The sequence below is a fragment of the Pollicipes pollicipes genome, unplaced genomic scaffold, assembly GCF_011947565.3.
Source record: "Pollicipes pollicipes isolate AB1234 unplaced genomic scaffold, Ppol_2.1 Scaffold_4740;HRSCAF=5597_pilon_pilon_pilon, whole genome shotgun sequence".
Lineage (NCBI taxonomy): Eukaryota > Metazoa > Arthropoda > Thecostraca > Pollicipedomorpha > Pollicipedidae > Pollicipes > Pollicipes pollicipes.
In genome coordinates, this window is record NW_023596545.1 from 18,515,968 (window position 1) to 18,543,510 (window position 27,543).

Consider the following 27,543-nt stretch of genomic DNA (forward strand, 5'->3'; position numbering starts at 1 on the left):
CTTGTTGTTAGAAGTAGGCTTTAATAAATTTAAAAAGTAAGAGCGCAATGCCACGCTTGACACAATTAACAAAATAATATTTTTCTCATTTAGTCTGACAATGGTCGAAGTGACAGAAAGCGGATGGCAGACATAACACACCAGCAAACCAGGGGGTTGCACAACTTGAACAATTTTATCCAAACATCTCACCAATAGAATCCAAAATAGCTACCTACATTTCCAAAGCATCGCCTAGGTACATCTAGTTGAAATCAAGTGGGTCGTTTATATAAAAATAGCTAAAACTGTACTCTGCTGTGGTTGTGAAGATGAGGTGCACTTAATCTTATCTGTTTCACACACACTTCATACCTTAGACTAAACATACGTGATTCACGAAATGACAGGGAAACTGCGTTACCATCGTGGCCTTAGCCCCGTTTACTGACCAGTATAACTCGCAATTACTGATGTATGACATGGGCAACAAATACCGAAATCTGTGTAGGGGTAATTTACAGCTTGTGTACATTTGATGCATTTTCATGCATACAAGAATATGCAATTTACGACCACCATAACAGGGACTCTTACGCACAACACGTTTCACTCTTACTGCGATCGTCATTAACTTGCAACGTATATGTCTCATAAATAGTTTTGTACTGTATGCTCCCGACATCTCTTCCGTTATCTGTGTACTGGCGTGCATAACTAATTCCATTTCAACGACTATGACGTCAATAACATTTTCGTTCCAGTTCCGAAAGTTTTAGTCAACAGGATGGCTGAACGAAGACTTAAGACATGCTCTGCACTTTTTGTTTCTATAGTAATGTCACTTAGGCATTTCACAACATCGCACGTTTTTCGTGGCATTGCTAGGAGTGCACGGAGTCACCTGAGTGGCACAAACGGCATCCCTGGACAGATGTTGTTAACATCCCTGCGAGTAGTTCCACGAATAGCGCGGCGATAGTCGTTCTAAAATGTAACATGGATAGTGGCATGTGTGAAAGATGAATCATTTCCCAGCTGCCGTGCAGTTTTTATTCTGTGCTGTTGTGTGTTGTATCTACTTGAGAAAACAAACGTCGCGTGATAGCCTACGTTTCGTGAATTCGGGCCTATGACATCGCGGGTATTGGGACGCACTCGGCTGCTGTGAGGTAAACAAATTGAAAATATATCATACTAGCAGCCGTATTGCAAATTCCTCAACTTAACTAAATATGTGTGTTGTTTGTGCTTGCCTACAATGTAGTGAAGTGCGGAGACCTCTCACGACCTGAGACATTCAGCATTTCTTTGCTCTACAAAGCTGTCAGTTGACGCAGGCAGCTTTAAAGGACTTAACGTATGGTTTCTGCGATGAGGAGCATGGTGAAATTTCTGATGCATTTTTGGCGAGGAGTCCACTTAAAATTCCATTCCCTTCCACTCTTATTTGTAGTCCGAAACTGGCGTCACAATGTTTAAGATGGAATGCGGAACTACAGAAACGCCATAGTTCAGGTGCTTTTGTCACTGCTGTTTCAGCCCTACCACAGACAGGCAAATAATGTAATGCATTAGACGACACTCACATGTCATAGTTCATGCACATTTCATGCATAGGCCTAAAATCATTAACAGTCACCACATCCAGATTGCCCTCAAGTTATACCTACAGGCTGATGCCAGGTCGGCATGGTAGCCCGGTAGACTTTCCCGGGCTAGGCCAGGGCGGGGCTGGACGCGGGCCGGACGCGGGCTGACATTTTGAAGCTCCTCTAATCAAAATCCTAATGAGCTTCGAAAGGGAAGCGTCAAACGTGCCAGTAAGCTCTCATTAGTCGAGGTGTGTGGTGTGGCCGGCTGCTGCAGGAAGACCGGGTGGCTGGGACGGTAAGCGGGGAAGCCAGCGAGTGAGGGTGTTTCGTTCGACACGTGCGGCAGCCTGGTGGACGTGACCGGTGTCATTGAACAATGCGACGCCGAACAATGCGCTTTGTGCCGAGCTGACCCCAAACAGGCGAGAAAGTTTTTAGACTGGGACTTGAACTTCTTTATTGAGCAATGGCTTACGACAAAAGGATTCAGCTTGACAACGTCTTCCAGGGATAGGCTTCGAAACCGAGGGGTTCAAATTTCCGGCGTTCGAATGAAGCAATCCCGTTTCAAAACTCGCTCAACAAAGCTTTCTTAGTCATTGCTAGCCCCGCACACATAAAGTACGCTTGACGCCTTTACATCAGCAAGCGACATTATCTTCGTCACAACTCCATTGCGTGAAGTGTATTTCGTTGATCGACCTTATTTATCATAACCATCTTTCATACTTGCAGGGTCCACGGCTGGCAGCTGCCGCGTCAGAGAAGCAGAGCGGGGGAGAGGAAGGGCCGGCCTCTGCTGGAGCGGCAACTGACAGATCCAGCGCCCACCTCTCGCTCCTATCATTCCGCGTCTGAATGGAGAGGCACCGGGTCGAGGTCAAGCCAATGGAGCAAAAACGTCCATTCCGACGGCGCGGCACCACGCTAGCTCCAGCTGACAGTGGTCAGCGGTTAGTGTAGGGTGCGGAACCACGCTAACTCCAGCTGACAGTGGTCAGCGGTTAGTGTATGGTGCGGCACCACGTTAACTCCAGCTGACAGTGGTCAGCGGTTAGTGTATGGTGCGGCACCACGCTAACTCCAGCTGACGGTGGTCAGCGATTGGTGTGTGGTGCGACACCACGCTAACTCCAGCTGACAGCGGTCAGCGATTAGGCCCGCGCAGCGCCGTTCGGAAACCATTCCGGAAGAATCTTCTGGGGGAGGGGGGGGGGGGGGGAATTGAACCGTGTTAAGGTACCACATCAATGGCAGCATGGACAGCACTAACTGTTTTGTCGAGCTGGATCTGCCTTTCTTTGTTAGCTTGTTGCGTCAAACAACGGAAACACGTCGCCAATATGCGCCAGTCAGCGCTAGCCTGACAACGCCTCACTTGCATTTATCTGAGGAATCTTGCAAAGTAGCCACTTCAACCAGATATGTTAAGTAGCCATTTCACTAGCCGCAGCCCCTGCCCGACACAACTTGCCTCACTCGTCGGTATGCAGTGGTTGGAATCGTGGCGCCTGACCTATTTTGCGCCATTCTTATAGTAGCAAGCTGGTTCTCATGCAGCAGTAAATGCCTTGGTAAAACACTGATTCAGGGAAAGCAGAAATTACTGAAAAAACTTCCAAACATCTTTTCCCCGGAAGGCAGCCGTGAGATGTCTGAATGCAACACAACGTAGATCCACACCCAACATTCCTAAACACGCGCGAACTTTCCCTTGCATTCACACCTGCTACCAACGCCGCATCTAGCTCCACAGCCCGAGGACAACTTCTGCTTAAAACATGGTGCGCTTGCGTTATCGCCATGGCTGGCGGGGCCGGGGTGGACCGAGGCGCAGGGTGACCTCCAGAAGACCGTGTCACTTTTACTTGGTCGGCGCGCCGCGGCGGACGCAGTGTGCCACGGAGGCGGCGGCGGGCTGCACGTGAACGGCGCGGAGTAGCGACAGAGAACGCCCGCCAGTCGTGGACCACACTTACTGGTCTCGGAGAGCGCTCGCCGACCTTGGAGAACGCCCGTCGGTCTCGGATCACATCCAACAGTCTCGAAGCACACCAAGCAGTCTCCGAGCACACTCAGCGGTCTCGGAGCACACCTAGAGGTCTCGGAGCACATCCAGCGGTCTTGGAGCACACCCGGCGGTCTCGAGGCACGCCCTACGATCTCGGAGCACGCATTACGGTCTCGGAGCACGTCTGATACGTCAGCCGCAAAGCACGTCTGATCCCGGCCAGCGGCGAGCAGCACTCGCACCTGCCATGAAGGTGAGTTGGTGGACCGGCGGCCGTGGTGGCGGCACATGGTGCGTTACTGCCCGGCTGAGGTAAGTATGCAACGAATCCAACGGTTCTTGAAGGACAACATTCACCATTTATCACCACACCACCCGAAAAACTTATGGGTTATAAAACTGCACTACTCTGGTGACTTGGCATTGATATGCAGGCCGTGCATTTCCACTTCCAGAAAGAGAAAACAAACACCATTTAACACCGTTATTGTTAATCCCGTTACCGAACACCGATTCGGTGATGTGCGCGCGTGCGTACATGTGTGCGCGCGTGCGTACATGTGTGCGCGCGTGCGTACATGTGTGCGCGCGTGCGTACATGTGTGCGCGCGTGCGTATATGTGTGCGCGCGTGCGTACATGTGTGCGCGCGTGCGTACATGTGTGCGCGCGTGCGTACATGTGTGCGTGCGTGCGTGCGCGCGTGTGTGGTGATTCGGCCACGTAGTCGCTGCAGAATCAGCTGACGCAACGCCGCTCATTTCTAAGATGCCCACATAGCATCACACGTGTAAAAATAGGAGGGCTTTACCATTGTATGACAATGACATACTGCATAACATTAGCCAGCTGGGTACGTGGCATGTGCATGCATTTGCGAGCGGATTGATGTGATCGAATGGTTCTCCTCAGTAAGTACTGATATTTTCGACATAAAGTGTGAACTGCTCAGATCATTCCATGAGCAGTGACATATCCCTAATATTTCTTTGTCTTATCTGTAGCTGATCTTAATGCGCAAGGCCGCATCCCATGTCAGGAAGGAAACCCCCTGCAACCCGGTTAACAAGTGGACATTGGCAAAATGAGCTCATGTATCTGTCTAGGTGACACAAGAGACTATCGGCGCCATTTCTATTTGTTTGCAAATATCAAGTTGACCAAGAGGCATGCAATGCCGCAGTCGCTGATGCGAGTTACCCTGTCGAATATTCTGCGTCCGCTTATTTCCCCCACTTCACGTAGCGGCCCCCTTCTCACAGCTGCAGAAATATGAAGCCAGTTAGCGAGCACGCCTGCAATCATGGATGATGGCCGCGGGGATGGGGACACAATGACTCTGTTGAAGGCGCATGCAGCAGCTTCGTTCACGGCGTACACACAGTGTTCAGCTTCTTTAATCGCGCCTCAGCGTGGCAATGGTGCGTCCTTGCCAACGCTCCATTCAGAGCCTTTCATCCGAACGGTGGCAGGTTTCCTACTCGCGCCGGCTTGTCTGCATTGCCCAATACGGTAACCAGTCGCACGGCAGGAGCCGGCTTTCAGGAAGCAGAAGAGCGGGGACCATCTGTTGGGCCTGCTGGCAAGCGTCCTGGCCTGGCCCGCTGTCACCACAGCCGCGTGCTGCGTGACTACCACAATCACGCGTGACACGGGACTGCGGCGGGACGATCACCCCCAGGGGCGCAGCGTTGCAAAACTCATCGGGCGGGGGGGGGGGGGGGAGGCTAACGGAACATTGGTTTAAGTGTACCGCGAAATACATTTAACACCTTTTCAAAGTTAAAGACTCGAACTTTCCAACATTAATAGTAAACTACGCCCCTGGTTGGCTTCTGTCACAGTGTCGCAATCAGGCGCCGTCAAAGTGTGACGATGGGCTCCTACCGCAGTGTGGTGGTCGGAGAGTGCTAAAATGTGACGCTGTCCAACTGCTGCAGTTTGGCAGTTGGGAGGTGCTACATTGCGACGGTCGGCTAGACAACCCAAACATGCACACATATCTTTCCACCCACACATCCGCACAGATCACTGAAGCTCAGAAGTACATATACATGTACGCATTCACGTCTTTCCAGCAGGCACCATTCACGATGTTCACCATCTCGCGGGTATGCGATAAAAAGTGGCAATGATGGTCGTTTCGAAACGGGGATGCGGCAGTCGGACATTGCGGATCCAAAGTGCGCCGTGTAGTGGGTGTTATGGCATGTGTCATAATGTTAAGTGTTATAATGTGAAGTTATGTGTCCGTATGCATTAAGAGCTGCGATGACGGTGTAGTTAAAACTGGACATGTTATGCCAGCAGTCTGCTTGAGCCGCTTCTACTTTCAATGCGTTGTTATGATTGCCGGCCAAACTGTGGGTATTGCTGTATAGTGGGTACAAAGTAAGGCGTAAAAGTATTATTTCAGAGTGCTAAGCACCTTCGCCCCCCCCCCCCCCGTGGGAAGCCTGGGTTCGAATCCCGGTAGAGCCATAACTGCTGAACGCTAATGTGATCCCTGCACTCCTGACGCTCGAATAAAGGGATCACAACGACGTGCGTCGCATTTCCTTGAAATAGCGACTGGCTTTCCCTTTCAGCAGGTAACACGATGCGTTTCGTTGGCTTCCTTTTATGGTGCGCCAGTGGCTTCAGCAATCATGTCAGCGTTTAGGGGCCATGGCTCCCCCGAGATTCGAACCCTGGTCCCCACATGGGTGACGAAGGTGCTAACCACTCGGCAATCACGCTTCCCTTGATAAAGTGTTAGGATGTGGTCAGCTGCGACGACGACATCGGTAAAAGTGGACGTGTTCACCAACAATTTTGAGCGGCTGCTTCTATACGCATTGACTTAGTGTGACGATTGGCCAATACACAAGAACATAGCATAAATTACAGACCCGTAAATTAGACATGAACATGCTGATCCACAGACCTCTGTTGCAGAAAAGACTATAGTAAAGTCTATTATGGTCGGGTTTAGTCCACTTCAGTCCAATCTACTTAATAAAAATGCATAGAAGGTGCGTAACGTGTGAATGGTGACATGACAATGATCTTCGTTTTCTTGTATTTGTGCTGGGCATCCACTGGTCCAGTTTGTAGTTGTTTTCTTTTGGGGGGGGGGGGGATGAGGGCCTGTTCCCTTTACCGCGCATGTGGCTTAGTGTTTACTTGACCACTCGCAATGCATACCAACTCGGCACAAAAGTTGCGTTTACTTTCCCTTGTCTTCGTAGTCTGGGATACTCCTCGAAACAAATCAGACCAAAATTTGTACCATATCCACGAAGAATCACAGGAATTCAGAAACTAAATTGCGATGAATCAGGAGAAGAATTTCAGACATTCACACGTGATATGGAGATGAGTCCGTCTACGCGTATTCACCAAAAGCTCCAAAGTTCTCGCGTACTGCACCACCCAGCTCATTTATGAGACAGGAGCGGCAGCACTGGTGCGTCACGGGGAAAGGGGCTTTAGCTACCCGAGGCGCCGACGATATGGCGTCATTGACCACGGTAACATGAATAGAGCGTCATCTGGGCCAGTGACGACACCAGCCCACGTCAAGGGCGCGCATTTACGAGCGTCACTAGCGCTTTCGGTGACGCGGATGATTCTGAGGACAAGCGCAGCTCAACCTCACAAGCGCTGACTAGCAGGGTCTATTTCAGCGGATCAGCTGGGAGAAATACCGGCCAGTGGTAGCTCAGTCCCTTCCACCAGTAAGCTGCAAAATCTCCCGGGGGAGCGTCACTCCTCCAACAGCCCGCGCCTCAGGGTATGCCTGTGGCGAGGCTTTGAAAATAACACGAACGGCAGATGACCGATATTGAGGGCTCTCCTGCGTGCTGAATGTCAGCAGGTTAAAACGTCCGTCAGTTGAGACCTAATTGACTTAGATGGGTGCAAAGATTAAGAACACGGCATCCACCAATGAAGCCTTTTCATGCTTGTGACAATTCTAGTTGGACTTCATTCTGATCAGTTCAATGCCATTAACTGGTGCAATTACGCGTGAAATAAAAAAAGACCGCATACGAGGAATTTGGCTGTCGGACCCACGTTAAGAAGAATGCCAATTGTTCACATGTCCGAGATCAAATTTGGACACACTCAAAACACATCTGTCCGGCCTTTAATTGCAAGACGTACGCCATGCGGCGCGTCGTAAGCCGAAGGTCAGTGAAGGTCAAAATTGTCCAATTTTGCTCACACACACAAGTTAAACACGACCCATACCCTTTGGAAATTTTTTTGGGGGGACTTATTGGTCCTTTGGAGCCGCGGGTCCGTGCCATCGTGGTATATGTGGTATCGATTAAATAAGTTTTACCAGGCCCTTGGCGACCGAAGTTACCATCGTCGGAACAACCCGCTGCAGCGGCTGACCGCCGGGCAAAAACAGCTGGTAAGCTTACCGGCAACACATCCCGGCACATCCAGCGAACGGTAACCAGTCTTCCCTCCCCTCTCTCCCTCCGTCCTGACCAAATTCACATTAACTGAGGTCAGTTACATTTGTGAGCCAGGCAATTGGCGATTTTGGGCTATCAAGTGGCACAGACCTATCCGATACCTCCGCCTGTGTGATATAGCCTTCCGATTTTGAGACAGTGGTTTTAGGCTCGCGAATGGTTCTTCACCAAACAGTGACATTGCCAGTCGGGTTGCTATCATGTTTCGTCACTCCATGGTAGAGCCTACCCACTCTTGACAAAGCATACCCCCACTTACCAACAGCAACCAGCCGTCGGGCGGGGGCCGCCTCGGCCGCTCGCCGTTTCGCCACCCCAGCACGGCTGGGCGTGAGACCGGGGGCTTGCGCCAGAGGCGTCATGTCACGTGCCAGTGTCCCGCACGGACGTGGGACTGGGTACATACGTCAGAGGCGTCAGGTCACGCGCCAGCATCCCGCGCGAGACTGGGGAGAGGGACATACGTCAGAGGCGTCAGGCCGCACGTCGATGTCCTGCGCGGGCGTGGGACCGGGGACAAACGTCAGAGGTGTCAGGTCACGTATTAGTGTCCCGCGCAAACGTGAGGCCGGAGTCCTACGTCGGAGGTGTCAGGTCACGTATTAGTGTCCCGCGCAGACGTGAGGCCGGAGTCCTACGTCAGAGGCGTCAGGTCACGCGTCGGTGTCCAGTGCGGGCTGGCGGAGACCTGCCGTGTGTGGCGCCGAGGGCTGGGATGTCAGCACGGTCACGCCCATACCAACATTGTGGGGACGCGCACATCACTGGCATTACCTCGCTAAGCGTCACAGGCAACGTGCTCAACCAAGGTATGTCACATATTTTGATCGGGACTTCGTTTCTTAGATTTGTGTTGTGTGTTCGCCGCTACGCCACCAGTTGAAGAGGGCGAGGGAGTATTAACGCTCCAAGTCTTCGAGTGTTATGGTCCATAACTGGGACCGCTGCTAGGGAGCCTGACCTGTATTTTAAACGGGAAGTGGTTAAGAAAACAGTGCATGGTGGGTGTTTGGTCAACATTCTGAGCATGCTGTACCGCTTTAATACCGCATACAAATCTTACAGCGAGTCTTTCGCCTGAACCTGAGCGCCCGAGTCCACAGGCTGCTGCATTTGGTTACATAGCAACCTTCCCCGCGGGGGGCCAAACCATGTTTGGTGATCACAAGGGAGTCTCTCTGACACATTGCGTTGCGACTTTTTTAATGCCGCCAGGCCATAGCTAAGATCACTTTTTTACGCGCACATAATAATGATATATATATATATATATATGCATATCTCTCTCTCTCTCTCACTCTGTATGGAAATTTATGCATATATATATATATATATATATATATATATATATATATGTATATACATATGCATATATGCTCGGATGCCTCTTTGAAAATATGTACATCTGTTGACTGGAGATTCGTGTCCCCAGGAACCTTTACCTTAAACCGCACATTTACTTCATATATGTCGATGACATATCTGTTGGTGTCAGAGACGAGGCCATCTCCGCCAACTGCAGGCCAGCATACAGCAGCAATCGTCATTACGATTTACGACTGACCTGAATGTCGACAGCGATTTAGTTTTTCTTGACATCCACAGCAACGACGTTCCGGCGAGCAACGGGTCTTTCGTCACAAAATTGCCCGTGAACCTACTGATGCGGACAAATGTACGAACGCAGCTAGCGAACGCTCAGAGCGTTACCGCACGGCCGGCATTCGCTCGTTTGTACGACGCGCCCTAAAATATTGCTGCGGCTGGTCCACCACACATCACAAACCTGAACGTTGCAAGGAATTACTTGTTAAGAATGGCTATTGGAACAGGGCCATTGGCGAAAAGATTAAGTCCACCTTGAATCGACGAAACCAGAAACCAGTCGACACGAAACCGGCCCATGAACTTTTCATCGAAATCAAACGTCCCCGTCTTATAAAGCGGATGGAAAGCTTTTGCGAAACAGAATCAAGACAAATATCCCAAATACCGACGAAAACACTGAAATAAGGTTTACCATCTATTACCAGAGCAGAACAACCAGTAGCCATATAATGAAAAACAGCCTGATAGCGGACCAAAAACCAGCTAAAGATGTCCTTACGGAGATTGCCGGCTCCGCAACTTGTTTTGTATGACCGCAGCATCCCTAACATGACGCATGACTGTGAGCCTCCAGGAGGGAGTGCCAGACCAAAATATGTGCAAAACCCACGACCAAAAACTCCTACGCTCTGGCCTGACTGAAAACACACGGATTCTACAATCATGTCCGAACAAACGCCGTCTACAAGTTCTTGAAGCCATCCTCATTAGAGAAGGAATGCCTGACTTGAAAAACAACAACTTAAGTCATGCGTTACTTTGGACCTGTTCAGTCACCCAATGGCAGCAGGGTGGGTCGATGTCTTTACCGTTACGCAATGGCGTCGTGCTCTCTGTCTATGGTTTCGCCGGAGGAAACTTTGACTTGTTTCAAGTTTCCTCAAATGGTCAAATGAAATAGACATTACGTGATCGTTTGTGATAGTCGAACCAGATTCCAATGATTGCAGTAATTATGTTTATATATGTGCCCAGGTCTTTTACCAATCAACATCAGGTGCAAAAGAGCCAACCAACCGTCTAAAAAAATAATTAAAAACGCTTAGATTAACCGCACTAAGCAATAAGCAGCCGAACTGCACTGCACGTCCCGAAATTCTACCGCAAGCCTCGGCCCTCTGTGTCCGCTAAAAACAGCCATTACTCTCTGACGAAAAGGGCACGTCAGCATTACTCCAGCTCGCAGCCTCGCCCCCTGCCATGACTTTGACGCCACATCCCAGGCACACGGCTGTCCGACGCCTCGCAACAGGCGCCCAGACAGGCGATCCATTCAGCACGCGCCCGCATGCGGCAGCCATTGCCCACACCGCCGGCCCGAAGTGTTCGCTCCGGGCGCCGCGCCGCGCCGCGCCGCTTCGGGAGATAGCGCCCGCCTCCAGGCGCCTCGCAGCTCAAGGACGAAGAACAGGAACAGGTATAAGGCGATGAAAGTGTCCGCAAGATTGCCGCGCTCCTTTCTTCGGCGCATGTGCGGCCATGTCTGACAATACGCCGGCCGGAAAAGAGATCATGACGTTTGGAAGGATCCGTACATTTGCCACCCGCGTTACGGAAGCGAGAACGCACGTACGCCTAATCTTCCTACGCAGCTTACGCAATAGCGAAAGTCCTTACATTTTCCGCACGAAAAAGTCCCTGTCAGTGTGGGAGAGCCATTCCATGGAGTGCTAGATGTTCTTTGATGCCCATGATCGATAGGCAGGAATAATATTGGGATATGTGAGCACCGCATGAAAGGTGAAACAATCTGTTCATAACCTAGGTCTACTATCATGCGTACCGCATCGCGTATACGTACTATCAAACCACAGGAAATCAAGTGCGAGTCGTTGCCTGCACCAACGAGCCGCCATCCACTTGGCGGTACCTGGATCAAAAGGGAAAAGCCAGGACGTCAAAGAAGAAAAAGACGAATGTGAAAAAATCAAGCGGAAAGCAGAGGAAAGTGATGAAGGTCGGGAAAAAGCGCTGGCCGCCGCTGGCCGTCGTCGACAGAGCTGGCCACCGTTGCCGGCTGCCTGCTGGCTGACGGCGCGTGGCGGAGGCGGTCGCCGCAAACGGCGTCCATTCACGCGTGGGAATCAGCGGCGGCTCGCCTCTGTGGGTCCGCAGTCTGCGCGGTCTGTGATCGGTCAGCTGTGCTGTGCGCTGGACTGGCACGGCACAAATTAGGATGGACATGAACTTATGTGAACGGCAAACAAAGCGTCTTTTTTAAATGTGTAAAAATAATTAACATTCTGTATGTTCACCAGTCATTCCCCACTTGCTGAAGGCTGAACGATGTCCTTTTGATTAATAACATCACCACTGACGCTGACCATGCGTCCAAAGAGTGGCGTTCCGCGCGGTCCTCTGGGCCGGTCAGAGGATGAATTATTTGCCGCCGGCGGCCGCGGCTCCAGTGAAAGGCGAGCAGCTGCCCGCCAGCCGCGATATCCGCCCTCCGGGTTGCCGCCACCAGGCGAGAAGGCAATGGGTCAATGGCGCGTAAAGCCCTCCCGCCGCCTGGCAGATCGGCGCCCCACGCCGCGGGCCGGGACCATACGGGCGCCTGGCGACGGAGGCGGCGCGCCGGGGCTGTACACCTGCCGGCGCGGACGCGGCGGGCGGCGCGTGAAAGCCGCGCTGACCGTGAACGTGTGGGCTGATCCGGCGCGAGCGGCGCGAGCGGTCGCCGACGAGCGCCGACGGCGTGTGAGCGGCGGCGGCTCGGTGCTGTGGCGGCAGGCCAAGCCCGCCCAGCCCCACACTGGGACACGTGACGACTGCTCAGCAAGTGAGGCTCCTTGCGGTTGTGAGCGTATACATTACATTGGTGACTGTTGAAACAGGTGGGTGCAAGCCAAATCACATGCGTCATCCAAAAAAAATGAAAATAGTGTTAGCATGTGGGATGCTGCCGTCATGAGGGTGCAAAATAAATGATAGAGGGGCTGTGCAGCGCGGGCTCGAGCGGTCCGCGACTCCGGGTCCGTGTCCTTTCATCTGTGATGTGTAGCACATGAAACTGTGGAGCCTGTCCGCCACATCCTGTGGACCGCTGCATCCCGCCGACGCAGGACTACGAACGGCTTATCATAATCCTGTATCGCAGAGGCAGGGTATTCGTAAACGATCACTGCCAGTCCAAGCTGCTGCTAGGTTATTTCATAGCCTACTAAAAAAAAACAGCAAAAACAGCATGCTGAGTTCTAAAACTCTGCGCAAAAACCTGCATATTTGCCTTTTCACCTTTACACTAGCATTGGAGAGCTTGCAAACCGAAAGTCATCTGGGTGGGAGCACTAGCGCAACTAACGTGTTCAAATACCATGTTCTGCAATCGACACAGGGTGTGCAAACCGCTCTGACGGCTAGCAACAAGTGCCCAAGTGCAGTGTACTAGTGACCTGTTCTGGGCTTATCGCTATGCTCCACCCACCGCTGACGGTATTGCACGCTGTGAATACTGGCCGGAACTCTTCGGGCTTTGGCCCTATGGTCTCAGGCCATCACCCTTTGCCCATGCATTCCTCCGTCCGTAATCTGCGAGATCCCCTGCATCCAAGCAGAGGCCATCTAATGGTATACCCCCAAGCTGCAAACCATGATATTCCGAGTCTGGTGAGCCCCCGGGCCGTGGCCGACCTGCTTCCTGACCACACGTGCTCAGGTGTTTTGTCCGTGTGTCCCTGGTCCCGCCTGACTCCGTCCACCGACAGGTCGCGACCGTGACCCGTGTGGCCCCTCTGTCGGTCCCGGTTGTGACCCGTGTAACCTCGTCTGACCGCAGGTGGTTCGGCTGCTGGTGGTACTGGTGCTGGTAGTGCTGGCGGTGACGGCGACGGTGGGCGCCGCCCGAAGGAAGCGGTTCCGCTCGGTCATGCCGCGGGCTATGCGAGCCATCAGCCGCGTCGGCAAGGGCTCGCACTCCCGGGAGCGTTTCCTGGCTATCCCGCAGGTGCCCTACCCATACTATCAGAGGTACGAATGGCCGGCCGGACACGTGGCCGCGAGTGACTTTGTGCACTGTTGTGGGGGAGGGGACTAACCCGCACAGGTGCCGAACAAACCAGAGTGGTCTACACAGGAGCAGGGAGCCACAGACTGCGGGTTTTGCGGGTCTTGGGTGCAAATTTGGGAGTCATCCCATTCCATTTTGTCATGTTTCATTTCGTCATCAGGTCATTTCGTTGATGCCATGTTTGACTGGGTATCACACATCGAATTTGCGTCTGTGATAGGAAGCCTGCGGCTAAATCTGCCGGGCGTGTGATCAATTAGAATTAGCTGTAATATTGTTTCAAAGGGAATGCTCCACATTTGAAGACGCTGAAGCAAGTATCAGATATGATGAAACAAGATCACTTATAACCATTGATATAGTTTTAAATGGAGAAGACTGCTCTAAACAACACAATTTCTTTATTAAGTAAATATGCTCCCTAACACGTCATTGTTTGATTGTGTCATCGTACCTTGCACAGCACTCAAGAGCCAATTGACGGCCGTTATATCTGGAAATCGTGCTCACGAACGCCGGGCATGAACGGCTCGACAATTCTATTGTTATTGGCCTTGATCGCCGCTTGGCCAATGAAATGGCAGGATTTCAATGGCGTTTTATGGCGTCATAGATGCCTGGGTAACCTTCAAATACTTTGCATGAAACAGTTTGCATGCACATTTTCACAGGCGGGTAGCTCAGGAACTAGAACGGTTTAGGTTTTAAGAAAGGCAGGGCTGTGAACTGCACCCAATGATCTCCAGATGGCCTTTTTCAGTTCCAAACCAAAAAAAGGGAAAAAGACGATTTAATGATATTGGGGCAGAAGTGCTTCTATTATGTGCTAAGCTTTTAACTTAAATTGTTTCATTTGTTCCCGCTTACTCCAGCACTTGCCGCCAACGTAAGCAGCGACCGTTGCAATGTAGCCGGATGTCGACATCCCCACAACAATTTGTCGTTCGTAACAATAAGACACCCATGCGCCTCTGGGTGTGTCAAATGCATGCAATAAATAATACTACCATTTGGACTGAGTAAAGGATATTACACAAGGTGCTTTCTATTGAATGCGGTCAGAAACACCGGTTACATAACTAGTAGCGCGAATAAGCCATTACGAAACTGACTCATTTTTTGGTTAAAGATGACAGACATCCTGTATAAAACTGTCATTAGGATGTCAGTGGCGTGCAAATGGCTTAATCGTTGATCATAAGCAGGTATCGCATGAATGACAAAGTGACGAAATATTCCGTGTAAGTCAACTATCCTGATACGGCTGCCAAAATAAATCAAATAATGGAAATAAAAAACGTTAAGTCCCATGATCATGCTTACCATATGATCATCAACGCAAGCGATGGTGTCCCAAAACTATTCACCTTTAATTCGCAATACCAATTATTTGGAACGTTAGGCGGCCTTCCTATCAGGTAGACTTCGGCTCGTACATGATATATGCATTCGTGTTGCATTTATACTTTACGTATCATGCTACGTCTAAGTGGTGCGTCCTTAAAGCGAGCGATTGAACCGGATGTTGCGTATGCGAAACGTTCATTCACATAATATGTTGTAATATTTAAAAGGCAGTTTCCGAAAATTACCATCTCGGGAATGGATGACAGGGTGATGGGTATGAAGCGCCCTCGACAAATATATGAAGTCATGAAACGTTGACTCTGAGATGCCCGCTGTCCATAACTTCCCGACCTTACACGCTGACCCCGAGATGCCCGCTGTCCGTAACCTCCCGACCTTACACGCTGACTCTGAGATGCCCGCTGTCCATAACCTCCCGACCTTACACGCTGACCTTGAGATGCCCGCTGTCTATAACCTCCCGACCTTACACACTGACCCTGAGATGCCCGCTGTCCATAACCTCCCGACCTTACACGCTGACCCCGAGATGCCCGCTGTCTATAACCTCCCGACCTTACACACTGACCCTGAGATGCCCGCTGTCCATAACCTCCCGACCTTACATGCTGACACTGAGATGCCCGCTGTCCATAACCTCCCGACCTTACACCACACGGCGCTGCCTCCAGGCCGAAGTACCGGTACCCGTTCTACGACCAGCACGGCAACGGGCACTTGCTTTACGGCTACGGTGACAAAAGGCTCTACAGCTACACAAAGTTCAAGCCGCTGGAGGGCTACAGCAAACGGCGCTAGAGGCTCCACTGCCAGGACACCCACACGCAGCCATCTAGTCAGGCAGGTGAGCGCCCGCCCATCTCGGCTCAGGCTCCAGAGGGCGAGATTTGGAGCCACTTGCGGAAGAACGATCTCTAACGGCGTTGATCCAGCTGTTCGGGCATAAGGCACGCCTTTCGAACTACAGTGGATGTGTTGTGAGCATTGCACAGTTGGCAAGCATACTCGTGGGACAGGCGGCATGCAAAATAGTCTCGATCAGAAACACTTTCAACTTTCTGTTGACTTTAGCGTGCGAGCATCAAATCAACATCCACTGGATAACCGTGAAGCTGGAGCATCACGCATCGCCTTCACCCACTTCAGCCGCTCATCTGGTGGAACTAACGTAATGGTTCGTCACGATATCCCAACGCGTGTCAGCGATTCCCTTACACAACACAGCAGTCAGTAGCATTATTGCGAAAGCAGGCATTTGCGTGTACACTTCCGAAACGCATCACCTCAAGCATCGGTGGCTAGCGCGCCGTTTTTGTAACATGTCGCATGCGCTGGCTGTGCCACAGGGAGCTCGTGCTGACCAGTTTTAGTTGTCAGGAGTGGACATGTAGCACTGCGGCGCTCCATTCACCGTTGTTTCCGGCGCCGCACGGCCTTTCACACGTTAGCCGTGAGCATGGCGTCGAAGCCGTCACGCCACGGGCCTTTTTCTACCGGCGTGTTTCCCGTTTCCAGAGAGCACAGTTGCAGCGCGGCGTGAAGCCCAGACAGCGAGCGGACACTCCACGGAACAGCTGCGCGGCCGGGCCTCCTCCACGGAAGGGCTGCGCGGCCGGGGCTCCTCCACGGAACAGCTGCGCGGTCGGGGCTCATCTACGGAACGGCTGCACAGACAGGGCTCCTCCACGGAACGGCTGCATGGCCGGGGCTCCCCCACGGAACCGCTGCAGGGACGGAGCTCCTCCACGGAACAGCTGCGCGGCTCGTGCTGACCAGTTTCAGTTGTCAGGAGTGGACATGTAGCACTGCGGCGCTCCATTCACCGCTCCAGCCGTTCCTCTACGGAACGGCTCCACGGACAGGGCTCCTCCACGGAACGACTGCACGGCCGGGGCTCCTCCATGGAACAGCTGCGCGGCCAGTGCTCCTCTACGGAACGGCCGCACAGACGGGGCTTCTCCACAGAACGGCTGTACGGGCGGAGCTCCTCCACGGAACGGATGCACGGCCGGGGCTCCTCCACAGAGCGGCGGCAGAGCGTAGAGCATGTGGCACGGACGCAGAGCAGTCGGCGGTGCAGTCGACGGGCCCGCTAGCTGAGAGCGGACCGCTGTCGCCATCAGAGCAGCTGCCTCGTGAAGGGGGGGGGGGGGGAGCAGCAGACTATCCAGCAGAGCGAAGACGGCGCCAGCCCAGAGCGGACAAACGTGGTGCGCGACGGTCGTGACGCGCTGGGCGGTCCGCGCTAGGGAGAGGGGGAGGCGGGGGGGACGGGGACGCTCTTCACTCCCGACTCGCAGTGAAGCTTATGCTGGGAGGGCGAGAACATCTAATCGTTCACAGCGACCGTAACTCGTTAATGGAATGTACTCTTTCAAATAAACGATACCCTGCCAGACACGCATTCGTTTGCGTAAAAGTTTTTTTTTCAAAGAATGGTGCATTATAGGCTTCATTGGAATACAAGTATCGCGAACCCAAGCCGAGCGCCATCAATACTTCCGACGCAGAGGCATTCTCGCAAGCAGTAATGATGATGACTGGGGGTTCCTGCCGACGGTTAATGCCATTTTGCACCCATTTAAGTAGCGTCAAAGGTAGGTCGCCACTTCAAAAAAACGCCCATCAGCTTCATGCCCTTTATATAGCATATGCAAAACACACGTTTGATAAAACACCGTGCGAGTGACAACGGGCCTCGGTTAGCCGACGCCACCCAGCAGAGAGCCTGCCAACGGTTGGCGAGCATACGCAATGGATAACTGAACAGAACAGTAACACGGAAGACGAGGTACAACCGCACCGCACCTGACTTACGGACTTGTTCTGAGCTCCGGCCCAGTAGTAGAAAACAGAAAGCACGTGTCCGTTCTTGAGCGTTGCTGGATAATCCTCACCTTGTTAGGTACTGATTTGTGCCCGTACTGAATATCGTCACAACCCGACACCAGTCTGCACCGCCCCAATCGCCCGTCTCTTTGGCACCCGGGGCAGCACTGCGTCCACCCATTATGAACCTAATAGTTGATAATTCTAGCCTAGGCTCTGGTCTCCATAGGCTGTTTCACACTCGGCTTTGTCAACGCGGCGGGACAAATAGAACAATATGCTGCCGCCACCTTCCGTCCCATCAATTAACTATACCTATACGCCACAGACAGCATGGACGCCATCGCAACACTTATGCCATACTATAGACAAATGTCTCTGGGGTACCACAAAGAGGAACATAACTCAGATCTATCAGTAAATAAATGCGGTAATCTACGGGTATTATTGCGAGACCGTCTTAACCAGCCACTGCGACTAAGCAATGGACGTTTGTCGGCGTGAGTCACGACCAGCGGCAGCATTTCCCTGGTCAAACCGGTACTTGGTCCGACCGATACACGAATGGCACACTGAGAAGTCGGAGCGGAGGGGAATCGACAAGCACATGAAACTCAGGCTTAGACATTACATGTGCGTGACATCATGTCCACCGGCCGACGGTCTGCCCCGGCTCGAAAACAGCGGTCATCACCAGTACGTGACCCTGCAGCGAAAAGAAAGCGAGCGGCCACCACTTCCTGGACATCCGATGACTAGCTTTCACAGAGTTTGCATATCTCAGAAAGACGAAAACACCGTACGCCTTATGGTTAACATGAGAGTTGTGCTGCGTTCACAAGACCAACCAACGAGACGGACTAGTGGCCGGCACAGCTGTGCAAACTGTGCTCTGCCAGTCACGACCGAAGTTGTGTCAAAGCGACTATAGCTGACACGCGCATCAGCCCCTCACCCCTCCGCCTCGTCTTTTTTGGGACCCGACGTGTCGTTTCCGTATCCCCGATCAGCTGCGTTGTGATCCACAAGTGCGTTCGGTTGCAAGCCGTGAAGCAGAGCGGCGGGCGACCATCTCCAGCCTCCCACCGCTCGTGCGGAGATCAACACTGTGACCGGGTCTGCACGGTAAACGCCGACCACACCAACTCCATGAGGCAGCAGCTCAAACAGAGCCACGTGGCCGGAGCGCACGCGGCGGCGGCGGCCACGCTGGCGGTCGCCGTGAGCTGCGTGGCGGGCGCTCCTGGCGGCCTGTGTCCCGGGGCAAGCGCCGTCGCGCGGTCCGAGCCGCCCGTGTCGTCACAGCTTGACGCTGAACGAGCTGCAACCGGAGGCGACGCGCTCACGCAGCCGTCGACACACGGCCGGCTGGACATCGCGGAGCCCCAGACAGTCTGAAGGTGTCGGAACCAGGCGCATTCGCGTCCAGTCGGCGCTGGTGCCGTCAGCAATAACCAGCCAATCGAACGTGAACACAGCTTCTTACTGCCCATCAGCGGATGTAAGGGATTTACGGCGGCCACGACCTACAAGTATGAGCGTGGGTGACGAAACTTATGACGCGCGTATGACAAGTACGACGCACGCCGAAAAGGATAAAAGGGAAACAGGAAAAAAAAGGAAGGCGCGAAACAAGCAGACACGGACAAAGCGTGGACACCCGCGACTAGCACACCGGAACTGTACGTGCAGGCGTGAGCCACTCACTCAGTGAAGTCGGGACACTTAGAGATGATGTGCTCAAACTCAGCGAACGACAGCATGCCGTCGTCGTCCAGGTCAGACTCGTTGTTGATGTTCTGGATCAGGTGCTGTCGACCAGGCCCCAGTGAAGCGGACATACCGGCGTACAAAGCTAGAGGACGACAAGCAACGCAACGCCGGCAGCGGCGCCAGTTTGACCAAGGCGAGATCTTTATAACTGGTAACGAAGCTGCTCACGGGTAAGCACATCAACCAGGGTAACACGTGTACTTTACATTACAGCTTTGCATTGCTGGGAACATGACAATGAGCAAAATGGAAGTCAAAATTCAAGCAATACGGAACTCAACAAAGCAGGAGACTCCCAAAACTGTACCATACGCGGATAATGATTAAAAAGGTTGCACACTGGCCGCGGAACATAAATCAGGGTAGACTGAAGGCCAAGAGGCCAAATTTGATCAGTTGAAGCTTCTAAGCAGACACAAAGTACTTAGACAACACTAAGACTAACACAAGGGTAAGGCAAGCAAATTACGCAGCATTCATGTCAGCACGTCCTTCTCACCAACACGTCTCCCCCTCCCCCCCCCCCCCCCTCCCTATCCCATAGATCACAGCCATCCATGCACTATGCTTGCATCACAAGGACAGGGCTCAACCACAACAACTTCAACCACAAACTCACTGACAACCACACCACAAACTCACTGACACCCAGCACTACTACATCCATACCCTGCCACCACAGCCCTGGCCATGCCACCATACTCCTGACCCAGCACACTCCATCATGACCCCCACCATCATCTCCATCTCGGTCATGCGCTGCGGCGCTGTCAGCCGGTTGATGAGCTCGCGCAGGTCCTCGCGGCCGATCATGTCGTCGTCGTCGAAGTCGAAGATGCGGAAGGCGTATTCGGACTTGACCGTCTTCGGCGCGTGGACGCTCAGCACAGACATCATGTCCAGGAAGTCCTCGAAGGAGCAGGCGCCGTCCTGGGTAGAGCTGAACACCTGCCCAGTTCAACGCGCGTCTTGGTCAACTACAAAACTATCAGTGACACACTGCACGGTTCAGATCTCTGCGTTCCCCCGCTCTTCAGTGGTACCTGGTAGCGAGAACCGACACGGACAGAGCATTGGTTAGATCACAACCTTTAACACCTTGTCATATAGCCCCCACCATTATGTACCATTGGCTCAACACATACAACCCTGTAAGTGCGAGCAACAGTCACAAAGAGCAATGGCTTCCAACCAGCTTCTCGACAGGTTACGTTCCTCCAGCTAAAAAAAGAAAAAACTTGAATACAATGGAGACCAAAGGTTGCTTCTAATCCCTGACCTGGCCATCCGGATTCAAACGTGTGCAAGTTACATGGGAAATACAAATCCAACTCTCTCAGCACATGATCAAAAGATGATCAAGCCTGCAAAGGCAACAAAACAAACAAAAACAATCAAAATGGCACAGCAAGCTGCTAGCACAGCTCACACCGGCAGTTCTCCTTGAAAATTCGGATCACGGCGGCGGCGCCAATGGGTGCACCACGGTGGCTTGCCCAACTTCAAATAAGTCTGCATAGCCCATGCCTGGATGGCATGGCAGGTGCCCTCGCTGTCGAGTATCGACTGAGGCCGCAAGACCTTCACGTGTGGATGCAGCCCACAACCGACAAACCGCTGCACCTTGCAAATGCGGTCACCGAAGGGGTTGGCACGCAGCTCCGGGTAGTTGAGCATGACAGTCATCTCCAGCCGGGCGTTCCTGTTCTCCGCGATGATATCCGGCGCCAGCGCCTTGAATTTCTTGTGAGCCCTGAGGAGAAGGTGAAGACTAATGATGCTTTAAAAAGATTTGTGAGCCCTGACCCTACAAGTTGATCATGCAGTTCCAGGTCATGGCTGAATTTGGTGGTGAAATCTTAGTGTGCTGCAATGCTTGGCAAGGTCTGTCCTACCCTCTGACATCTTCTAACTTTTCGAGTGGTCCCTGCCACCAATCAGCAGCCATACCTGTCAAGGACACATAGCAAGCACCTAAACTGACTGGAGCTCACGTCACCAGAGGTGGGTGGAGATTGGAAGACAGGCATTCTAACCAGCTGAGCTGTCAGGATGGACATGAAGTTTTGTGATGGCAGTGAACTTGAAACTGTCCCTGCCAACTGTTTCATTTCTGCCTGGCAGAACCCAAGCTTTTATCAATACAAAATGCATTACCACACCCATCTCTATCAAAGGTAACTAACTTTGACATGTTTCACTGGGAAGCTGCCACATGATTTTACTTTAAATAATTATTTCCCTTTTATAAATCAGCAGAGAAAAGGGTAGAAGTAAATACATTATCAGTATACAATATGCCTGGCACTATGTTGATTCCCTAAGCACTATATCTTACACAATTATTTCATGTCTGGTAAAGTATGTGAGATCCTGGTAGTCTTCAATTTCATCTTCTGTGAGGAAGTCTTCTTGTTGCTTGCTGGCACCATGACCCATAGTCTATCTGTAGACAAGACATGATTTCAAACCTTCCTGGAATGTAACACTGGCTGGATCCATCAGCAATCAGATAATGAAACAGGAAAGGCATAAAAATCCATACAACATCTATGAAAGTCACAAACATGGCATTAAGTCTGCTGCCACCTGATGACATCAACATGAGCTACTGGGAGCACCTACCTGTAAAGACATTAGCACTGATAAGTGGCAAATGTTCAAATCTGTCATTCATAAGTTTCATATTGCCAACACACAATTCAAAATGATCAGAAGCTATAATATTTATAGTTCACAAGGCCAAGCAATTTTTATTTCCTTGAGTTGTTACATGAGGGTGGAGCAGGCTAACAAGTACAAGGAACTACCATACCATAACACCATTTAGTGCACAACTGTAGAGAGAAAGTAGCATGCCATAGCATGAAAAAATTATGTATAACAGAAAAATACCTGAAGGAGAAATATTAGAGATGACCAGGGAAAAATACTACCTCACCACAAATGGCATTAACTGAAAATGAATTGTTGTTTGAAGGTAAGCCACATGTACACTTCATAAAACATGTCATTATTTCAGGTACATGACTGTGCTTGTTTGTACACAAACATTCAATGCTGGCTTAATCACAGCTCCTGTAAGTCTCATTTATTGCCAATTGGGGCAGCTCAAAACTGTCCATAAACAAACATGCTGATGCGCCCAGCTTGCAAGCATTTCAATTCAAAGGAAAATATTGGGATCTATGCATAAATGGAAAGTTAAGTCTCCACTAGCACACAAAAAGCTATTGATACATGAACAATCTGGCTGCCACATGGCACACATCATTTTTCTTAACTGCTGCAACAAACTTTCAATGTTACACCAGATATTCTCCTATAACACTAAACTTAAATAACATCAGAGGTGTGATACAAGGCCATGTATAATGAGTTACCAAACTGTTGGGGTCAAACCTCTCAAATGGTAAATGGTTACGAGCAAGGCCCTACAACATTACGACAGGTAAAGCTTAGATGGAAGGCCTCGTTTTGGTATCGCAGGCGTGGGCCTGGCGCTCAATAAAATGGTCCGTATCAGCTGACTAGGGCGTAAACCATACATAATGATACAGGTACAAGCGCCCAACATTTAAGAACTCCTCCAAAGGCTTTGTATACCCCTATATTCCATATAATGCGAATAAATGGCGTCTCCCTCACACCTGTTCCCATCAAAGCGGTGAATAAAACCAAGGTGCGAACGCTGTCAGCTGATGAGAATGGTAGCCCAACCAGCTGATTGTACGATGATGTCACAAAGCAAGAACAGTCACTGCCATCCTGGCCAGAGCCATCTCGCTTTCCTTATTGGCAAAGTGTCCACTTGAGTTGCTACCTAGTGCATTGCGAGTACTTACGTCATACATATGCAGCCATTCTCCAAGCTGTAGGAGCTGTCATGACACACTTATCTCTGACGTCATAGGTTGCAATTTGTGGACAGCTGTTGGTGATGGGAAACGCGGCCTTGGCGGAACTTTGCGAATCCAAGCTCGGAAAGTCAATGCTGGCGTCCCCTGTTCTAGGGCCTCGCCGACGTCCGAGTGCCTGCGTTCCGTCGTGCGGCGGTCGCTAGCAGGAGGACGGCAAATTGTGAGTGAAAGTTGTGTGCTGTAGGAATAGATCCATGCCTCACTTTGCATGAGACCTGAGATGAACATGAAATACTAAGGCCGGATGGCAGCGAGCGTGACTGATTAGGAATAGGCCAGCATATAGACAGGGCAGGACGGGACTCAGCTAAATCGGACGAGACTGAGACAGAATGAGGCCGGGTGAGCAAGACGAGACCGTGCGGATTCAGAGATGGCCAGACGGGACCAGGCATAACCAAACGGGGTCAAATGGGATCCGAGGGCACTACACATGACTGCAAGGAACCGCACGAGACGGAACGGGGCCTGGAGGAACGAGAGAGAACTTGATAAGGCCAAACGGAAACGAACGGGACAAAACTAAAAGGTACTAAACCAGGCCGGAGGGGAACGAGCAGGACTGGACCAAACGAGACTGGACCACGCCGGATGGGACCAGACAAGATCGGCCAGCATTAAGTGATCGAAAGAAATCGAATAGACAGACCCGAGACCGGACCAGAAAGAACCAGATGCCACGTCATGATGGAGATGGAACCGGGAGGGAATAGACCAAATTTGGTGCGACCGGGCAGGACCAGACCAAACGAGCCTGGATGGATCCGGAAGGACCTGACCGGACAGCACCGGACCAGACGGGACCGGACGTGACCAGATGGGACCGGACGGGACGATACGCGACCGGACGGGAGCAGGTAGTATTGAACGACGCCACACGTGACCAGACGGGACCGGACGTGACCAGATGGGACCGGACGGGACGACACGTGACCGGACGGGAGCAGGTAGTATTGAGCGACGCCACACGTGACCAGATGGGACCGGACGCCACAGAGCGAGGTGACACAGAACAGGGTGGAATGCGATGAAGCCAGACGGGGCCGGATGGAGTCTGATGGGACTAGACTGGATTGGAGGGCATTAGATGGAACTGGACAGAAGTTTATGTGACTGGATGGCACCAGACGAGGCCTGAAACTGGGAGGGACTAGAGGGATCTCGACGGGACCAGACAGGACTTGACGCGATGGGGCGGGATCGCACGGCAAGAGGTGCGACCACGAGAGACGGGAAGGGACAGGACGGTGCCGGACGGAACCAAAACGGGACCGTTCTGGACAAGAATGAGCTTGTCTGGTATTATCTGATTCTGTATGGTCTCATCTGGCTTCTGATCATGGTCTGGTACTGGTTTTGACTCTGGTTCTGGTCTCACCTCGTGTGGTTCTATCCGGTTCCATCTAGAATCATCCGGTCCCGCCTTGTTCAGGCTTGTAGGGCCTGCGTATTTTTCACAAATGCAATTTAATGCGATATATTTTGATTTTTTAAGCCATCCGTAATACCTTTTTAGATTTTTGAGTATGCATATACTTCTATTTCCTTAGGCATCAGTTCCTGCCCGTCAAAGCTCATTCTATTCTGTCGAGGACTAATTCTGGCCTATTTAGGATTCATTTGGACCAAAAGAGGGTATATCTGAGCCTGTAGGGACCCAATCTGATCTAAGGGCGGTCTTTTATTGACTGGAGGGCCCATTCTCACCTTTAGATAACCTGTCTTGGTCCCTAGAGAACCCGTTCTGGCTTGTAGAGGACACATTATTACCTGTAGAGAACTTCTTATGACCTGTAGAACATCCGTTATTGACTGCCGAGAGCCATTCTGGCCTGTACATGGCTCATTCTGACCTGAAGAGGGGTCCATTCAGGCTGGTGGAGGCCCCATTATTGTCTGAAGTTCTCGCCATTCTGGCGAGAACTTCAAACAATATGGCGTTCTCCCTATCGCCCGGCGCATGCGATTCATGAAAGGCGGTCATATACGGGGCTGCATTTGCCAAAGAGCAGCATTATCGCAGGGTGTGGAAGATCAGGCGAACATGATCTGCTAATGGGAATCTCCTAGATGTGAACATGTTGAAGCAGGTATCAGATGTAATGAAATAAGGCCTCTTGTTACTATTGGTATGCTTTTAAGTGGGAAAAGCTGCTCTAGACAACACAACTAAACAGGGTTCTCCAAAGCGTCATTACTTAATTACATCATCGTACCTGGCACAACACTGATTGGGACAATTAACGGGTGCTTTATCTGGAAATCGTGCCCATGAACGTCAGCTATGAACGACTTGACAGTGTTTTTTTTTTGCACCGAGTGACAGTGTTTTGCACAGAGAGTGTTTTTGACATTGTTTTTACTAGTCGTAAGCTCATATCGTGCAACGTGCTTGCTTGCTTCAACACATTCAAATGTGGGGCGCTCCGTTTAAATAACATGTTTGACCACGTGCGTGGACGTTGACTTTCATGCAACTCGAGCACGCCACTAGATATTCTTCGTTACTCCCCTTTTAATTTCAGATGGCGCCACGCTTCGAACTGGTTCACACTATTTCCATCGATGGAACGAATCGCTCCTCGAACAGTGTTTGAAGCAACTTTTGGCACTTGGCTTCCCTGATAATATCCATAAGGTTTTTGTGCGCCCATATATTATTTCCCTTTTGTCTGCCCATTTTGGGTACCCATCACTGTTGTCTCTTTTAGTGGGTCAATAGCATGCCCTTAGTTCCATCCATCCGTGACGGCGTGGGTTCGAATCCCTTCACACCCCGTTATTTATGCACCACTGGGCGGCCTGTGAACGCTGGCAGCGGTCATGCTAAATGCAAAGTGACGCCAGATGACAGGTGGACCGCGCCGCGTTTTGCAGCACGTTAAGCTTTCGCCGCGAATTCTGTCGTTGACGCGGAATTTCATGATTAGTTGGGTGGTGGTGGGAAGTGGGACATGTGTGGGAGCGTGGGGTGGGGGAGGGGGGTCAGGGATCACGGTATAGGCCCTTATCAAGATAATATCAAATAAGCAAAATCAGATGAGATATAATAACAGCTTTCCCCGAAATCAGCAGGATCAAATTCATTTTGCAGTCCACCGAGAGACATGCTTTTCCAACGTGAACCCTACAATCAGGACGGAAAGCATGCATTTGACGCGTGAACTCAACAATCTAGTCGAAAAAAAAAATATGCTGCCGAGCAGTCGTGCAGCCAGCAAACTTCGGCGCCGGCCGCTGAGTGCAGCAAGCTTTGGCGCCTGCCATTGAGTGCAGCAAGCTTTGGCGCCGGCCGTTGAGTGCAGCAAGCTTTGGCGCCGGCCGCTGAGTGCAGCAAGCTTTGGCGCCGGCCGCTGAGTGCAACAATTTCAACCAGCAATATTCAAAAACTGCATCCGACCGCATCTCCGCGCCACACTGGTTCCCTGTTTCCGCGCCCCCACCACCCTTTTCCTTCGGGTCCCTTGTCTCTCTGTACCATTTTACTTTCCCCCTCCCCTCTCTATTTCACCCGTCTTTCTCCTTTCTTCCAATGCTCTCTATCTCCCCTCTTTCTTCATCCCCCTCCCTTCCTCATCTTTCCTCTTTCCCGCTTTTCCCTCTCTCCCCTGTTGCCTTTCTATCACAATCATCAACCTCGTCATCTCACTCTTCCCGTCTTTTCCTCCTATCCGCCTTTCTCTCCCCCGATCCCTCGACCCTCGTCAGACTCCCTCCTATCTCTCTCTCTCTCTCTCTCTCTCTCTCTCTCTCTCTCTCTCTCTCTCTCTCTCTCTCTCTCTCTCTCTCTCTCTCTCTCTCTCTCTCTCTCTCTCTCTCCTCTCTCTCTCTCTCTCTCTCTCTCTCTCTCTCTCTCTCTCTCTCTCTCTCTCTCTCTCTCTCTCTCTCTCTCTCTCTCTCTCTCTCTCTCTCTCTCTCTCTCTCTCTCTCTCTCTCTCTCTCTCTCTCTCTCTCTCTCTCTCTCTCTCTCTCTCTCTCTC

The 27,543-nt window shown here is 51.5% G+C and overlaps 2 protein-coding genes across 5 annotated transcripts; one reads left to right on the plus strand and one right to left on the minus strand.

Annotated features, from left to right (window-relative positions):
* The first annotated feature begins 3,472 nt into the window (after positions 1 to 3,472).
* LOC119099069 (uncharacterized) lies at positions 3,473 to 17,287 on the plus strand. Its single transcript, XM_037222122.1, has 4 exons — positions 3,473 to 3,838; positions 13,443 to 13,633; positions 15,713 to 15,885; positions 16,557 to 17,287. Exons 1-3 carry the CDS (start codon positions 3,833 to 3,835, stop codon positions 15,837 to 15,839), a joined length of 324 nt encoding a protein of 107 aa, XP_037078017.1. The 5' UTR covers positions 3,473 to 3,832; the 3' UTR covers positions 15,840 to 15,885; positions 16,557 to 17,287.
* A 906-nt stretch (positions 17,288 to 18,193) lies between these two features.
* On the minus strand, positions 18,194 to 23,504 carry LOC119099474 (calcium and integrin-binding protein 1). 4 transcript variants are annotated; one of them, XM_037222634.1, is made up of 6 exons: positions 23,489 to 23,504; positions 21,982 to 22,089; positions 21,267 to 21,396; positions 20,379 to 20,591; positions 19,578 to 19,681; positions 18,194 to 19,191 (listed from the first exon to the last, which is right to left on the minus strand). In XM_037222634.1, exons 2-6 carry the CDS (start codon positions 22,080 to 22,082, stop codon positions 19,170 to 19,172), a joined length of 570 nt encoding a protein of 189 aa, XP_037078529.1. In that variant the 5' UTR covers positions 22,083 to 22,089; positions 23,489 to 23,504; the 3' UTR covers positions 18,194 to 19,169. The 4 variants fall into 4 exon arrangements, with proteins under 4 accessions (XP_037078529.1, XP_037078525.1, XP_037078527.1 ...); XM_037222630.1 differs by lacking the exon at positions 23,489 to 23,504 and adding an exon at positions 23,250 to 23,280; XM_037222632.1 differs by lacking the exon at positions 23,489 to 23,504 and adding an exon at positions 23,046 to 23,061.
* Positions 23,505 to 27,543: the final 4,039 nt, after the last annotated feature.